At 46.5% G+C, this 18254-nt stretch overlaps 1 protein-coding gene across 1 annotated transcript in view; it reads right to left on the bottom strand.

Annotated features, from left to right (window-relative positions):
* Nucleotides 1-18254, bottom strand: part of WNT11 (Wnt family member 11) — a 61258-nt gene that overhangs the window by 33497 nt on the left and 9507 nt on the right. Inside the window, exon 3 of the mRNA XM_083737163.1 lies at nucleotides 10200-10407. Coding sequence (XP_083593289.1) covers nucleotides 10200-10276 — 77 coding nt within the window. The 5' untranslated portion in view covers nucleotides 10277-10407. The remainder of the gene's footprint in view (nucleotides 1-10199; nucleotides 10408-18254) is intronic.

The following is an 18254-nucleotide window of genomic DNA, read 5'->3' as shown; positions in this document are numbered from 1 at the left end:
TAAAATAAAATAAAATAAAGGGATATTGTACCTGCCCTTCGCCATAAGGTCCCAAGGCAGGTTAAAACAATAGAACATGCAATTATTCATGTGTGCGTTTTTAAAAACAAATTAAATCATTACCATTCTAAAACAGAATGGTATAAATTGGGTATAAGCCCAAAAGGTGGGTCCTACAAAACCTTAACTGCCAAAGGCCAAGGCAAAGAGATGGAACTTCAGGATAGGGCAGAAGCTGTACTATGAGGATGCTAGAAGAAGCTCTGTAGGGTGGGAGACCCCACAGTTCATGGGGCTGCCACCGAGAAAGCTCCGTCCCGGGCTGCCATTCCCTGCACTTTTGAGAGTGGTAGAACTATCAAGAGAACTCCTTTGGCAGAGCTTAGCGCCCAAGAAGGTTGGTAAGAGTGGAGATGGTCTTTCAGATATTTTGTGCCTGAGTTATTAGAGCTTTAAGAGACTCAAGACCATGGATAGGCAAACTAAGGCCTGGGGGCCGAATCCGGCCCAATCGCCTTCTAAATCCAGCCTGCGGACAGTCCGGGAATTGGTGTGTTTTAAGGTGTCATTTTATTTAAAATGCATCTCTGGGTTATTTGCAGGGCATAGGAATTTGTTCATTCCCCCCCAAAAAAAACCTATAGTCTGCCCCCCCCAAGGCCTGAGGGGCAGTGGACCAGCCCCCTGCTGAAAAAGTTTGCTGACCCCTGCTCAAGACAGTAGGTCCTAAGAGAGGTGAGCTGCAAGGTAGAGGCTCAAAGGCACTTAGTTCGACAACAGCCTTTCTTGGAGCACGTTGCTCACTGGGATCTCTCCATGGTGCTGAAATAACCAACCAGCCTTGCTCCATTGGATCCTGCATGGAACCAAAACAGGATGGCTGTGATAATGCTCCATCATGTATATAATCATAATCATCTTGTTTACATCTTGCAAAACTAATACATACTAGCCTTGAATTATGGTGCTGGAGGAGACTCTTGAGAGTCCCATGGACTGCAAGAAGATCAAACCTATCCATTCTGAAGGAAATCAGCCCTGAGTGCTCACTGGAAGGACAGATCCTGAAGCTGCAGCTCCAAGACTTTGGCCACCTCATGAGAAGAGAAGACTCCCTGGAAAAGACCCTGATGTTGGGAAAGATGGAGGGCACAAGGAGAAGGGGATGACAGAGGACGAGATGGTTGGACAGTGTTCTCGAAGCTACCAGCATGAGTTTGACCAAACTGCGGGAGGCAGTGGAAGACAGGAGTGCCTGGCGTGCTCTGGTCCAGGGGGTCACGAAGAGTCAGACACGACTAAACGACTAAACAACAACAGCCTAGAAATTCCTCTCATTTTGGAATGATTGAACTGGATGAAGATGATTTAATTCAATTTCCAAGCATTTTGAAACAAATGCATTGAGGAATGAAAGGGAATGATTTTCCTTATTTCCACTTATCATAGGAACATACAAAGAGTCTGTTGGAGAAGGCTAATTCCCCATCTAGTCCAGCAACCAGATACCCATTATGATGCATGGGGGGGGGGTGAGGGTAAATAGAAGTGGAACACACACACACCCTGGTCCCTCAAGAATGTCCCAGGATGATGTAACCTCTGGGACATTCTGGTTTTTAAACTGGTAGCTACCAGAAAGAGCTGCCAAAGGAGGGGAAGGACACACAGGGAAACAATTGCAAGCTAACAAAACAAATCTAAGTGCGACAACTGAATAATGAAACAAATGTGATTGTAACAAAGACAAACAAAAGAAGAATTGGAGAACAAAACAAGTGCGGCAATGAAATTAAAAACTTCTTGTTTTGCATCCCTAACGCCTGACATGCTAACTATCCACAGGCAGAGTATTTCATCGACTTCCAACATTTCACAGGCCAAATCAGGAACACACACTTGTCGTCATGCCTTAGAGCTTACAGCCAAAGGTCATTGCCCAAACTCGACACACACACACACACACAGAGAGAGAGAGAGAGAGAGAGAGAGAGAGAGAGATAGAGAGAGGTACACATGCACCACAATTCATGTGTCAGTAACCTCATGATTAGACTACTGCAATGTGCTGGTAGTTGAGTAGTACACCTGGTCATTTGACATCACACTTCTGCTAAGGCCGGGATGTCCAGCAGGTTGATCGGGATCGAGTGGCCCGGACCTCCGGAACGAATTAAGTACTTAACCCGAGGTACCACTGTATTTCTCTCAACAACATGACTTTCCTCCCTCCCTTACAAAAGCTTAATAAGTTTGACTTGAACCCCCCCCCCAAATGAAACTTTCCTCCCTTAAAAAAGCCCTCAAAAGGGGTAGACCACTGCCAGTTTTTCACAGTGGTACCTTGGGTTAAGTACCTAATTCATTCCGGAGGTCCGTTCTTAACCTGAAACTGTTCTTAACCTGAAGCACCACTTTAGCTAATGGGGCCACCCGCTGCCGCCGCGCTGCCAGAGCGCAATTTCTGTTCTTATCCTGAAGCAAAGTTCTTAACCCAAGGTAATATTTCTGGGTTAGCGGAGTCTGTAACCTGAAGTCTATGTAACCTGAGGTACCACTGTATTCTGTGAATAGATCGTAGTCTCTTGGGAATTGGACATCCCTGTACCAAGGGAACTGCACAAGCAACCAATGAGCTATCAGGCTATGTTCAAGGTTTTGTTGTAACCTATGAGGCTCAGCAGGGACACGAGTGGTGCTTTGGGTTAAACCACAGAGCCTAGGACTTGCCAATCAGAAGGTCAGCGGTTCGAATCCCTGCGACAGGGTGAGCTCCCGTTGCTCGGTCCCTGCTCCTGCCAACCTTGCAGTTCGAAAGCATGTCAAAGTGCAAGTAGATAAATAGGTACCACTCCGGTGGGGAGGTAAACGGCGTTTCTGTGCGCTGCTCTGGTTTGCCAGAAGCGGCTTAGTCATGCTGGCCACATGACCCAGAAGCTGTATGCCGGCTCCCTCGGCCAATAAAGTGAGATGAGCGCCGCAACCCCAGAGTCGGCCATGACTGGACCTAATGGTCAGGGGTCCCTTTACCTTTACTTATGAGGCTCAGCACCAGGTTGCCGGAAGGATCACCTGAATATACCTGGAACATCTGGGGAAATGACACCACACCTTACAGAGTGTCTCAAGGAGATGACCCCCAAATTGGCCTTTTCCACCATGGCCCCTGCACTCTGGAAAGTCGTTCCCTTTGCCACTAAGGAAGCATCAGCCATCAGCTGCTTCAGATGTTCTGTAAAGGCACTTCCAATGAATGCCTTGCCCTCAAGGGGGAGGCTGCCTGTCGCCTCTCTGCCTGAAGAACTCTTAGCCTCTATTTCAGACTATTTCAGTCTATTTCTGCCTGAAGAACTCTTAGTTCTGTATTGGATTGCAGCTTTTGTGGCTTTCCTTGCAGAGGGAGGCTGCCGGTCGCCTCTCTGCATGAAAACCTCTTAGCGCTGTGCTGTATTGCAGCTTTTGTCTTCTGGGCGCAGCTTTCCCAGGGCAACCATTTTGCGTGGGGAGAGAAAAAGAAATGCCTGGGAAGCAATTGCCAGCTCCCCCAGGAGCCCGGCATTCAGAGAAGCCAAAAAGACTGTGGCTTAGCCAACCCAAACCGAAATGTGCGAACAAGGTCTGAGTCAACAATATGTGTCGCCCCGCTCTCCCTCTCGCCTTGGCACGCGGCTGAGCTTTTTCAGCAGGAAAATATCAGAAGAGCAGCCAGCCTTTAACAAACAACGACGATGTTTGCCCGCTGGACGAGAAAGAAAGGGAAGCAGTTGGATGCCCTCGCCTTGTCGACTCGCAAAGGGAACACACAGAGCAAGACAATCATCTTTACACAATGAGCCAGCGCTGCAGGCTTCCCACCCCATTACTCAGGAGTAAGCTCACCGGAGGCAGCAGAGCTTCAGAGCAGCGACCCAGAGACTGCAGGCTAAACAAGTCAAATATAAAATATTACGTGCCGCCGAATGAGGCTCAGCCAACTCCTCTCTGGGCATTGGCAGGCATTGCTTTGTTGAATTCAAATAGGAAACCCGCCTTGAAGTTCATGCCAGCTGCGAGAGTTTGGCTCGGCGAGAGCACAGGGAGGCCAGCATGTTTGGGGACATTTGTCAGCTTTTGTTTGGTGCGGTCAGCCCCAAAGGCCGTGTGAAGCTGCCTCCCACCGGGTCAGATCATTAGCCCATCTGTGCAAGGTCTCAGAGAGATCTGCAACCTGGGATCCCTGATTGTTTGGAACCCCCATATCCAGGGATCCTGGTCAGGGAATTATTTTCAGTGTTTGATGCTGTATCATTTTTTGTTGGGAGCTGCCTAGAGTGGCTGGGGAAACCCAGTCAGATGGGCAACATATATTATGATTATTATTATTATTATTATTATTATTATTATTATTATTATTACAATGGTACCTCTATCTGCAGACAGGATCTGTTCCGGGGTGCCGTTTGCACCCTGAAAAGTCCACAACTAGAGCGGCGCTTCTGCGCAAGCGCGGAGCATGATAGAGTGCTTCTGCGCATGTGCAAAGTGTGCAGAACGCACTGCATGTGTGCACTGCAAAACCCGGAATTATACACTTCCAGGTTTGCCGCATTCACAACCAGAAAAGCTGCAACATGAAGCAAACGCAACAAGAGGTATGATTGTATTATTATTATTATTATTATTATTATTATTATTATTATTATTATTGAATGTGCAAAGTTTTCCTAAAGTAAGTGAGATTAGTGGTTCATCGAGGCCAGTTTTTGCTTTCTCAGACTGGCAAACGTTCTCCAAGGCCTCAGGAAGTGTGAGAGGCCTTTCTGAGCAATGCTAGCTGAGATTCCTGGCTGCAGTGTTGTCTCTCAATGAGTGAGATTCCTGTTCCACCCGCATATCAAAAGGGAGTGTGGTGTAATGGTTAGAGCTTCAGACTAGGACCTGGGAAACCAGGGGTTGAATGCCAGCTTAGCCTTATGAAGTTCACTTGGGCTAGTCCCTGCTTCCTAATCTGACCTCCCTCACAGGGTTGTTGTATGGGGGCGGAGAACCACGAACACCACCTTGAGATCACTGAAGGAAAAAATGGCATATAAAAGCAACAGATCCATAAACCAATAAAAAATCGTCAGGACACCACTGCCCAAAATACCATGGGCATTATTCTTAAAAATAAGACCATGGCCACAACAGAAATCTGCTGGTAGGAGATATGTATTTTTCACCTTTTTTCCTTTAAATTTTGCCTTGCTTGGTACCAATTAATTTTTTCTTTAATAAGGATACCCTTCGTGTCCATACTGCCAGCAACTCCCCCTGGTGGACATCTTTAAAAAGCCATTTCCCAACTCCTCATAATCTATTTCTTCCACATACCCAGCGCACGTTACAGAACTGGGGGCCTGATCCTAGGCGTGCAAATTCCAGCTCCCGGGAGCTGGGACAGAGCAATGGGAGCTCACCCCATCGCGGGGATTCGAACCGCCGACGTTCTGATCGGCAAGTCCTAGGCTCTGTGGTTTAACCCTTCTTCCTAATGTAACATTTCTTCCTAATGTAACCCTAATGTCTCAACAAATGAAACTGACCTATGGAAAATGTAACTTGAAAAAAGAGACATTGTGCATACCTTTGTAAACCAAGAAAACTTTAATAAAATATTTTTTTAAAAAATAATAATAATTATGGCTATTGTTATTACCATGGTTCTTTAGACTGAGAGGTGATGCGATAGCTATCTTCAGATACTGGAAGGGAACAAACACAGACAATCATAGAATTGTAGAGGTGGAAGGGACCCCAAAGGCCATCTAGTCCAACCCTCTGCAATGCAGGAATCTCAGCTAAAGTATCCATGACAGATGGCCATCCAACCTCTGCTTAAAAACTTCAAATGAATGAGAATCCACCACCTCTAGTGGGAGTCTGTTCCACTGTCTAACAGCTCTTACTGTCAGAAAGTTATTCCTGATGTTTAGTCGGAATCTCCTATGTTGTAACTTGAAGCCATGGGTTCGAGTCCTGCCTTCCAGAGCAGGAGAAAACAAGCTTGCTCCCTCTTCCATGTGACAGCCCTTGAGATCAATATCTCAATGGCTATCCTATCTACTCTCAGACTCCTCTTTTCCAAGCTCTTTTCTAAGCTAAACATCCCCGGCTCCTTCAACCATTCCTCATCAGGTTTGGTTTCCGGACCCTTGGCCATCTTAAGACTCCCTCAAGAGCTTCTGGGCTCTCCTTCCTTGAAGGTTTTCAGACAGAAGTTGGACGGCCATCTGTCATGGGTTCCTTAGTTTAGATGCCTGCATTTCAGGGGGTCAGACTAGAAGACCCAACTCTACAATTTTGGGGTTCAACTTCCTACACGCTGCTTTGAGGATGAATACAGAGAAACTAGGACTAGGACGAAGAAGAAGAAGAAGAAGAAGAAGAAGAAGAAGAAGAAGAAGAAGAAGAAGAGTTTGGATTTGATATCCTGCCTTTCACTCCCCTTCAGGAGTCTCAAAGCGGCTAACATTCTCCTTTCTCTTCCTCCCCCACAACAAACACTCTGTGAGGTGAGTGGGGCTGAGAGACTTCAAGGAAGTGTGACTGGCCCAAGGTCACCCAGCAGCTGCATGTGGAGGAGCAGAGACGCAAACCCGGTTCCCCAGATTACGTGACTACCACTCTTAACCACTACACCACACTGCCACTACACTCACTGCTGGAAGGAGGGAGAAATGGAAAATCTGGAGTGAGGAAGAGAAATGAAATGGAGCCGCTGGAATCTTGAACAGCTGCACTCCACATGCCAACATTTTGGCTGCGTACAACGCCAAACTGTTAAATCACCATTCGAAGCACATGACTCCTGTGCCCTGCTAGAATCCTGGGAGCTGTAGTTTAACCAACAAAGAGCCACTATCCCCAGCACCCTTAAGCAAGCTACAGTTCCCAATATTATTTTGGGAGGGAGTTCCGTTCTTTCAATGGGCTCTAAACGTCTGGATGAGCTGAAGAGCCCCACATGCAGGTGCTATGATGTCTGATCTCACAACGAATTTCGCTCTTTCCATTTTAACGCAGCAGACACTCAAAAAGGCATGTGGCAGCTGTTTCCATCTGGCTAGGGAGCATGATCCCGCCATGTGGCAGCCATGTGTGCTGGAGGAGACTCTTGAGAGTCCCATGGACTGCAAGAAGATCAAACCCCTCCATTCTGAAGGAAATCAGCCCAGAGTGCTCACTGGAAGGACAGATCCTGAAGCTGAGGCTCCAAGACTTTGGCCACCTCATGAGAAGAGAAGACTCCCTGGAAAAGACCCTGATGTTGGGAAAGATGGAGGGCACAAGGAGAAGGGGACGACAGAGGACGAGATGGTTGGACAGTGTTCTCGAAGCTACCAGCATGAGTTTGACCAAACTGCAGGAGGCAGTGGAAGACAGGAGTGCCTGGCGTGCTCTGGTCCAGGGGGTCACAAAGAGGCGGACACGACTAAACGACTAAACAACAACCAGTTACGAGCAAGACGTGCCTCCCCTTTCCAAGCCAAGCCAGTGATTTAACTCTCAGCGATCCCAGGGAAAGGGATGGCCTGGAATATTAGAATTGCAGAGTTGGAAGGGGCCTCAAGGGTCATCTAGTCCAACCCCCCGCAATGCAGGAATCTTTTGCCCACCGTGGGGCTCAAACCAAAGTCCCTAAGATTCAGAGTCTGATTCTCTACCAACTGAGCTATCCCCACCCACCCAGACTACTCTACAGCAAATTTCAACACATTTTTAAAAGACATTAAATGGCCTCGGTCCAGTATATCTGAAGGAGCATCTCCACCCCTATCATTCTGCCCAGACACTGAGGTTCAGTTCCGAAGACCTTCTGGCGGTTCCCTCACTGCGAGAAGCCAAGTTACAGGGAACCAGGCACAGGGCCTTCTTGGTAGTGGCGCCCGCCCTGTGGAACACCCTCCCACCAGATGTCAAAGAGAAAAATAACTACCAAACTTTTAGAAGACATCTGGAGACAGCCCTGTTTAGGGTAGCTTTTAATGTTTAACAGACCACTGTATTTTAATACTTTGTTGGAAGCCGCCCAGCGTGGCTGGAGAGACCCAGCCAGATGGGTAGGGTATAAATAAATTAATTATTATTATTATTATTATTATTGGGTGGTGACCCAGCTAAGATAGGGATGGGAGCTTCCATCCTAGGGTTCAAGAGCAGCCTGCCCATGCTGTCTATCCAGCCTCTGAGACTCTTTCTCAGGCCAGCTTGAAGCTCCACTGGTGACCTTTTCAGTCCAAGTCTGGTTCAGAGATTTAAAAAAAAAAAAAGGAGTCTGTGGCACCCGGTTAGTAGATTGAACAGGAACACAGGCCATTTGGTGCCTTCTCCACTAGGGTGAAATGCATTGCATTTCTATTTAATTTATGGTTATTAATCCTACATTTGTGTCTATATACATACATTACCATGTGTAAATCTTATGCAAATGGGTGTCCTCTTTTCTGCATAACTCATCACACTAGGAGAAACTCACAGGCAGGGCCGGATTGAGGTTTGATGAAGCCCTAAGCTACTGAAGGTAATGGGGCCCTTTATATGTCCAGCTGTCCTTTGTCAACAACAAATTGTCACTGTTTTTTTGTGTTGCATATATGCTAGATGGTAATTTATGGACCTAATAGGTATCTCAAGCCATTTGCACATAACAAAATATGTATTTTATCAAAGTAACTGTTGAAAAGTCCCTGCAGAATGTAGGCACCCTATATATATATAAAGGATATATACCAGTGATATTTGAGGGAGCAGGCTAGCAGGCGGGGCCCATGACTTACATCCTAGGAGCCTACACAACACAAAACACTCTTGCTGTATGTAGGTTTTATTTTATTTGTTTTTTTATATATTTTGGAAATGTACGGTACATCCAGTTTTTTTCTTTAATTTTTTTGGCGGGCCCCAAGAGAGTGGGGCCCTAAGCTATAGCTTGTTTAGTTTATACAGTGGTGCCTCGCAAGATGAAAAGAATCCGTTCCGTGAGTCTCTTCGTCATACGGTTTTTTCGTCTTGCGAAGCAAGCCCATTAGCGGCTTAGCGGCTCAGCGGCTCAGCTGTTAAGCGGCTTAGCGGATCAGCTGTTAAGCGGCTTAGCAGATCAGCTGTTAAGCGGCTTAGCGGATCAGCTGTTAAGCGGCTTAGCGGATCAGCTGTTAAGCGGCTTAGCGGATCAGCTGTTAAGCGGCTTAGCGGATCAGCTGTTAAGCGGCTTAGTGGATCATCTGATAAGCGGCTTAGGGGCTAGGGGAAAGGAGGGGAAGGGGAAAAAAACCCGCAGGAACTCGCAAGACATTTTCGTCTTGTGAAGCAAGCCCATAGGAAATTCGTTTTGCGAAGCACCTCCAAAACGGAAAACCCTTTCGTCTAGCGGGTTTTCCGTCTTGCGAGGCATTCGTCTTGCGGGGCACCACTGTACATAAATCCGGCACTGATCACAGGCTAGAGTTGAGTCAACCAAAATCAGCTATCAGAGGAATCAAGGAACAACTTGGAACGAAATGGCGTGAGCTTTAGCTAAAGTCATGGTGTAAACTGTTGGGCTGACTTGAGTGATATTTCTTGACGTTCCCTGGCAAACAGAAAAGTCTGTCTTTCAAAATCTGACCAGTTTCCCTTAGCCAAAAGCGGTTGGGAGAGAAAGCTGTACATTACACACATCCACACAAACACCATCCATGTAGGTGGTATGTTTAAAGAGATTGTGTGCAATAAATATGGGTGAATGGTAGATTGGTGATTTTCAGAAGATCAGCAAGGCGGCTTGACTCACAATTGTTTAACAACAGCAACAACAAAACAATTTTTTTCCTACATAAATTGGGCTGAAGAACTGCTACCTAGGCTCAGATGTCTGCGTTGAAAAGACCATGAGTTCAGTTCTGGTACTGTAAATAAATCTATGGGCTTTCATTCTGTCTGTTGTTTGAACCTAGCTCTGGTTGGTAGATATTGGGGTTCCAGTAAGAAACCAAGTTAAAATTGCGCACATTCCCCCAACTATTTTCACCGTTGGGGCAGATACATGAATAAACAAGGATAATGCTTCCCTCAGGCCTAGTTGGACCTTGGGTTTTCTGCCTCCACTGTGACACGTGGTTTAAAGTACGTGGCAAAATTGCAAAATTGTCACACAATGCCTGGGCAGATTTTAAAAAATAATAATTAAAGACAACACTTACAACCACTTGATTCCGTTGCAGGTCCCATTCTGCAGAACAAAAGCCAGGAGAAAGGCCACCAAAAATTGCCGTGTCATCTTTGCCCGGTTCTACCTCTCTCTTTTCGCCACGAAATCTCTTCAGGAAAAAATAAAAGTGGCTTTTGGGAGAAGAAAAAAACCCTCCTTTGTGGGGGAGGGAGGAGAGAGGAATTCCTCAAAACACCAACCTGAAATTGAGGAGGGGGAGAAGAAAACAAAAACGGGTTAACACCGCGCCTTTTTACATCTGTACCGAAAGAGAAATCACACTGCAAAGGAGTGGTTTGTGAATCGCGAACGAAATTCGGGTTCCCGCCACCACGGAGTCCCCCTGTTCTTGACAGGCAGATTGGATGGCTTGAATTACAGCAAAGGCACTCAAGTCCTATTGCATGGTTTTGGTTAACTCTGCATATGGCAGATTTTCATTCTTTATCCCTCCCCATTTATATATATATGTATGGCTAAGAAGAGGAAGGGGGGGGGAGAGAAATGTATGGACATCAAATCTCCACCCTCCCTGGAGGTTTTAATCTTCATCCTTTTTTCATTTGCAAATATATTAAAAGTTGAAGTGGAGGGAAAGAGCCCTTTTTTTTAAGGAGACGAATTACAGGAACGGATGTCTGCTAATGGAGATGCCCTCTCCCTTTGCAGATGTTGGAGGCTGCCTGGAGTGCCTGTGAGGGATCCTTGAAGCTGCCTTCTGCCTCTTGATTTCCTTCACACCTCATTAGGTGGAGTATCTCACTTCTCCCACATACTCAAACACCTGGACCCCAAGGAACAACCGCAGCTGGGAATAAGCACACAATTGCAAACAGCCTCTCCGCAGGATGATCAGGCAGGGCTTTGCAGGAGGTGTGTGTGTGTGTGTGGAAGGGATAATAATAGCCCAGGATTTAAATGCATTTATTGAATCCTTCTCTTCACTCAATGACCTCAGAAGAGCACACATGAAATGCATCAAGGCAGGGGGAAAATTGCACCAGTTTTCCTGATTAGAACGCTAGCATTTCTGTCCTGCTTCCTAGCATTCCTTTCACACCTGCGTTATGGAACGGAGGCTTCTGGACCAATATACAGTCATACCTCATGTTACGTTTGCTTCATGATACATTTTTTAAAGGTTGCGTCCCGCGGCAAACCAGAAGTACCGGAAAGGGTTACTTCCGGGTTTCGGCACTCGCGCATGCGCAGAAGCGCAAAATGACGTCACACGCATGCACAGAAGCGGCGAATCGCGACCCGCGCAGATGCACCGCTGCAGGTTGAGTTCTTTTCATGTTGCGAACAGGCTCCGGAACGGATCCTGTTCACAACCAGAGGTACCACTGTACTGGCATGTTGTGCTAAATCTCATGCACACCAGTGGGTTACAGCAACAGACATTACTGGACAATGTTGCTACTCCCCCCCTTCTACACATGCACACTTCTGTTTCCAGATTATTCCTCCATGAAAATGGCGGGTATTAACTGTCTGCTTTCATACTGCTAGAGGGATGCAGGTTGCGCTGTGGGTTAAACCACAGAGCCTAGGGCTTGCCGATCAGAAGGTTGACGGTTCGAGTCCCCGTGATGGGGTGAGCTCCCGTTGCTCGGTCCCTGCTCCTGCCAACCTAGCAGCTCAAAAGCACGTCAAAGTCCAAGTAGATAAATAGGTACCACTCTGGCGGGAAGGTAAACGGCGTTTCTGTGTGCTGCTCTGGTTCGCCAGAAGCAGCTTAGTCATGCTGGCCACACGACCCGGAAGGTGTACGCCAGCTCCCTCGGCCAGTAAAGCGAGATGAGTGCCGCAACCCCAGAGTCGTCCGCAACTCTACCAACCTTATTGTTTGTGCTTGTGAAATATGGACCACTTATAAACAGCATCTCCAACTTCTCGAAAGATTCCATCAACAGTGTCTCCAATAATTTTTACACATCACTTGGGAAGACAGCCAAACTAATGCCAGTGGCCTGGAACAGGCAAAGATCACCAGTGTTGGAGCAAAGATTCTTCAACATCAACTTCATTGGACTGGTCATGTTGTGAGGATTCCTGATTATTGTCTTCCAAAGCAACTACTCTATTCCGAACTTAAAAATGGAAAGCGTATTCTGGTGGTCAGCAAAAGAGGTTTAAAGACTGTCTCAAGGCAAATCTTTAAAAATGTAGTATAAACACCAACAACTGGGAAACACTGGCCTGCGCGTGATCCAGTTGGAGAACAGCCTTTCCCAAAGATGTCATGGGCTTTGAAAACACTCGAACTCAGGATGCAAGGGAGAAACACGCTAAGAGGAAGGCACGCTTGGCAAATCCTCACCATGATCAGCTCCTGCCCGGAAACCTATGTCCCCACTGTGGAAGGACATGTGGATCCAGAACTGGCCTCCACAGTCACTTACGGACTCACTGTTAAAACCGCGTTCATGGAAGACAATCTTACTCGGCTACGAGGGATCGCCAAAGAAGAAGAGACATGTTTTTTAACTGATGGATGCGTAATTGGTTACTTGACTGTGTTTTCAGCAGCCCTCCACTCCCATAAGAGGAAGACATAAATAACGATAAATAATCTCCAAGCAAGGACTGCAGCCTTACTTAGAAATAAGTTTGGACTGTGGTCAATAAGATTTCCTTCCCGTTGAAAGCGATTCAAGATGGATCAGGCTGTGCTTCTTAGAATCATAGAATGGTGGAGTTGGAAGGGGCAGTGAGGATCATCTAGTCCAACTCCCTGTTTATCTTAAGGCTGTACTATGGAAAAGAATGTAGCAAGGTGAGTTACATTGAGATGGACCAATAGTCTAGGTAGCTCAGTATTGTCTACATTGTCTGGGATTGACCCTGAGACCTTCTCTTACAGAGTCTGCTTTGCTACTGAGTTACAGCCCTTACTTCCATTAGATAGAATTAGGTGGGCGGGGGGAAAGAGAGGGAATTTTTCTCAAATACAGTGGTGCCTCGCAAGACGAAAAGAATCCGTTCCGCGGTTCTCTTCGTCTAGCGGTTTTTTCGTCTTGCGAAGCAAGCCCATTGACAGCTTAGCGGATTAGCGCTACAGCTGTCAAGCGGCTCCTAGCGATCAGCTGTTAAGCGGCTTATCAGCGGATCAGCTGTTAAGCGGCTTAGCGGCTTAGGAAAAGGGGGGGAAAGCGGGGGAAACCGCGGGGACTCGCAAGATTTTTTCGTCTTGCGAAGCAACCCCATAGGGAAATTCGTTTTGCGAAGCGCCTCCAAAACGGAAAACCCTTTTGTGTAGCGGGTGTTCCGTCTTGCGAGGCATTCGTCTTGCGGGGTACCACTGTATACGGCTAGGCTGCGAAGGTACAACTATGTGTGATTTCTTTGCGCCCAGTTGCCTGAGTGAGGGGCAGCCTTCAGAGCCTGCCAACTGCCTGAGGATTCCAGGAGCTATCACCACCTCTTTTCAATGACGTGATTCTGCTGTTGTGAAATGTGGCCTGCATGGCAAGGAATGGCTCAGGCCTTGCTAGGTCTCTGCAGTGAATAGTGTAGCGGTTAGAGTGTCGGTCTAGGAGACCCGGGTTCAAAGCCCACTTGGGCATAAAGCTGTTGTTACGACTGCTGTCTTTCACATGTCTGCTGTGATAAATAAAGGGTGACGTAGCAGCAAAGAGACGGAGCTGCGAATCAATCCATGTATCTGTTTGCTGCATTTTTAGGCCGCCCAACTGAAGAGGAAAAAAAATCCTGGGTGGTTTACAAGTTAAAACCGTCAGGCGTATGAGTAAAGCTATAAAACCATGAAACCGCAAAGCCCGTGCAGACTACAGCAATCAAGAGAGAGTGCAATTGCTGTAGCAAATCAACAAATATTTGGTTTCAAAGCTTGCCTCCGCTGTGAACATGCTGGGTAGCTTTGAGCAGACCTCAAGATTCCTATCTGCAATATGGGAAATAATGCAAATGACCGATTTATACAGTATATATGAACCAGCCTTATCGTTGTGATTATAAGGAAGAAGCAGCAGCAGCAGCAGCTGGAACATGTGTAGAGGAGGTTGACCAAGGTGATCAAGGGCCAGGAAACCAGCTCTGATTATGGGATGCGAAACACAAGAGCAGTCAAGTACAACATTCCTAGAGTGAACATGTTTACACATGGGGAGGAATGTTTGTCCAGCCAGCAGGTAAACTTCCTGTTTCCTTCTTGGCAGGGACAGACTTCCTCTGCATGTGACTAGAGGTGGGCGTGGCCTCACCTGTGCAGGTAACGACAAAAGCACAGGGCAGGGCAGCCATCTCTCTATGACTACTTTCGTCGAAGAAGCAACATCTGCTTAGCCAAAGATGCTCTCTTCCAGCCAAGAGAGGACAAAGGGACTGTCTCCTTATGAGATAGTGTCCAGATGTATGTTACTTTTCTAAGCTAAGTCTGTCTTCTGGGATCCGATTGTGAACAGAATGTGAGTGAGTAAACTCTTTTTATACTTTTATAGAAGACTGTGTCGTGCCTTATCTTTTAAGAGGGAATAAGGGGGAAATACCAGAACAGTTATTATAGAGGCTTTAGTGAGCCTGATCGAATGTATCTGCTATGAGTTTAAAAAGGGGAATGTTGTTCTGCTAAATTGTGGAACTTGTTAACACAAGTTGGAAAGGCTATAATCAAACAATATATCCTCTCCTGCATCCCTGAACATTCCCACACTGATGAGGAACTGTTGAGGCAGTTGTGTATGTTTAGCCTGGAGAAGAGAAGACCGAGAGGTGATAGAATTGCCAACATCTGAAGAGTTGTTGCTTGGAAGATGGAGCAAGCTTTCCTTCTGCTGCTCCGGAGGGCAAGACCCGAACCAATGGATTCCAATGGCAAGAAATGAGGTTCCGACTAAACATCAGGAAGAACTTTCTGACAGTAAGAGCTGTTCGACAGTGGAATTGTCTCCCTCGGGAGGTTGTGGACTTTCCTTCCTTGGGGGCTTTGAAGCAGAGGTTAGATATCTACCTGTCATGTATGATCTTGTTGAGATTCCTTCATTGCAGGGGGTTGGACTAGATGACCCTAGGGTCCCTCCCAGCTCTGCAATTCTTTGATCCTAACAACACGATAATGTGGGTAAAGCATAAGATGCACTCTAAATATTGTTAGAAATGTGATCAAACCCACTCTGTCTCTCACACACCCTTTCACACACACTTTCCATTTTTAAGTTTGGAATAGCGTAGTTGCTTTGAAAGACGATAATCAGGCTAGATAACTATTTGACTGAATAATTTCCATGATACAGGAGACTTCAAAAAACCACTAAAAGTGTTGGAATCTACAGGAGCCTCAGTGAACAGATGCATCTTACATACCCTCCAACATTTCTCTTGCGTATATAAAGGTAAAGGTAAAGGGACCCCTGACCATTAGGTCCAATCGTGGCCGACTCTGGGGTTCCGGCGCTCATCTCACTTTACTGGTCGAAGGAGCCGGCGTACAGCTTCCGGGTCATGTGGCCAGCAGGACTAAGCCGCTTCTGGCGAACCAGAGCAACGCACAGAAACACCGTTTACCTTCCCGCTGGCGTGGTACCTATTTATTTACTTGCACTTTGATGTGCTTTCGAACTGCTAGGTTGGCAGGAGCAGGAGCTCACACCATTGCAGGGATTCAAACCGCCGACCTTCCGATTGGCAAGCCCTAGTGTATATAGGTGTATATAGGGGCGTCCTATTCCATATCCTCCAACATTTCTCTGATGAATATAGGGATGTCCTAAGGAAAAGCAGGACATTCTACATCCAGGATCAAATCAGAAACCAGGACGGCTTCTGTAAATTCAGGACTGTCCCTGGAAAATAGGGACACCTGGAGGTCTCCTAGTCACAAGGGCTATGTTCTGCCTCCACTGTCTGAATGTGCATTCCTGCTGGGGAGAGTTGCTGTTGCTGTCTAGTTCTGCTTGCAGCCTTCCCATAATAGGCAGCTGGTTGGCCACTGGTAAGCGTAGGAAGCTGGACTAGATGGGTCTTCGGCCTGATCCAGCCAAGCTGCTCTTATGCTCTTACACACCCTATTTTTTATGAGTGCGTTTGAACCACCTGGGAGGGTCAGTGGGGATCAATCTCTGAGCATGACTCTGGAGGAGAGAGCTATGCGCTGCTGTGTGTGTTAGAAAGTTTTCGTCCAGGGAGTCCCACCGGCCTTGGAATCTACTCTCTCCAAACGCCGTTCCTGGAAAAGTGCCATTATAAAGAGCAGACTTGTCTTGGCAGACTACCTCTTCTAACTTCTTTTTTTTAAAAAAAATCCCCAATCACTGCAAGCAGAGATAAGTTCAGTCCATTGCTGGCCATTTTTATCCCAGTTTCTGCCTCTGCTGCCACTGGAGTGTTTCAAATGCTTTTTATCTGTGCCCCAAAGAAGCCCCACTTGAAAACTTCACTCCTTAAAGCATTCACTGCACTGCTTGAAATGGGCTATTTTGGAGCCTCTATCTCTCTGATGGATTTGGGCTTCTTAACAACGCAGGCTCCTGTTGCTGCTGTTTCCTAAAGCAGCAGTTTGCGATATTCCAGAGGTGAAACTCAAAAGCCCAATTTGCAGAGCGCAGATCCTGAGAAAAACCAGCAGTAACGTGCCAACATTGCACTGTTTTCTCGAAATAATTCAACAAAACGAACAGGATCTGCTGCTATGCATTCCTTCTCAATTATCTCTATCATTAACTGCTGAATAATGGGCCAATAACAATGAAATCAATTGGCCTTAGTTTAGTCTTTGGGACTAAAATGGGCTGAATTTGTGTTTTTATTCCATTGGGTAATGGCTTTTATTCCTGATGGCTCTGCCTGATGACTCATTCAAAGTCTATTCTCTCCTTAAATGCTATTTGTTTAGTTGTTTAGTCGTGTCGGACTCTTTGTGACCCCATGGACCAAAGCACGCCAGGCACTCCTGTCTTCCAGTGCCTCCTGCTGTTTGGTCAGACTCATGCTGGTAGCTTCAAGAACACTGTCCAACCATCTCGTCCTCTGTCGTCCCCTTCTCCTTGTGCCCTCCATCTTTCCCAACATCAGGGTCTTTTCCAAGGAGTCTTCTCTTCTCATGAGGTGGCCAAAGTCTTGGAGCCTCAGCTTCAGGATCTGTCCTTCCAGTGAGCACTCAGGGCTGATTTCCTTCAGAATGGATCAGTTTGATCTTCTTGCAGTCTATGGGACTCTCAAGAGTCTCCTCCAGCACCAGAATTCAAAAGCATCCATTCTTCGGCGATCAGCCTTCTTTATGGTCCAGCTCTCACTTCCATACATCACTACTGGGAAAACCATAGCTTTAACTATACAAACCTTTGTCAGCAAGATGATGTCCTTTATTAAATGGCTCAATACAGTTGCCTGCATTTTTTCCCCAAGCAAGCATCAACATTTCTTTCTCCCTGCACACCAACATTTGCCACTGCCCACAAATCTGTCCATTTCCTCTTTTTAAAGCCAACAGCAGCCAAAGAAGAAGCTATCTTTCTCTACAAACTCACACAGATGTGTTTAAAAGGGGGGTTGGGGGACAACTCAGCCAAAGACAAACAGGGTCAGGTTAGTAGCAGCAGATAACAAGCCACTTGTTCCTGCCTTGACTTGTGACCTGACTTTTCACCTTTGTAAACAACACATCCGACTTCACAGCCCCATCCCTCATCCTTTCCTCCTCTTAGAAATTCCTCTTCAGGTTACACCTTTAGCTCCCTGTGACCTCAGGGTATGCAAAAGGAGCTTGCTAAATATGTGACACATTTTTCTCCACCTGTTGATGTTTTGATCCTCAGAATCTCTATTATGGCAGAAATTCTGGTCTTCTAAAAAAAAATAAAAATTGACAACATGCCACCCCATAAAATAAAGTTTTCTGGTGCCTTACAATAAAGAAGAAAAAGTCCAATTTACAGTGGTACCTCGGGTTACAGATGCTTCAGATTACAGACGCTTCAGGTTACAGACTCCGCTAACCCAGAAATAGTACCTGCGGGATGTCTCTGCTTTTTAAGATGCTGTCTAGGTTTGTCATCGCTTTTTTCCCAAGATGCAGGCATCTTTTAAT

This window comes from Podarcis gaigeae, assembly GCF_964106915.1.
Source record: "Podarcis gaigeae genome assembly, chromosome: 4".
Classification (NCBI taxonomy): Eukaryota; Metazoa; Chordata; class Lepidosauria; order Squamata; family Lacertidae; genus Podarcis; species Podarcis gaigeae.
Note: the sequence above shows the minus strand (reverse complement) of the source record. Positions and strands in the feature narration are given on the sequence as shown.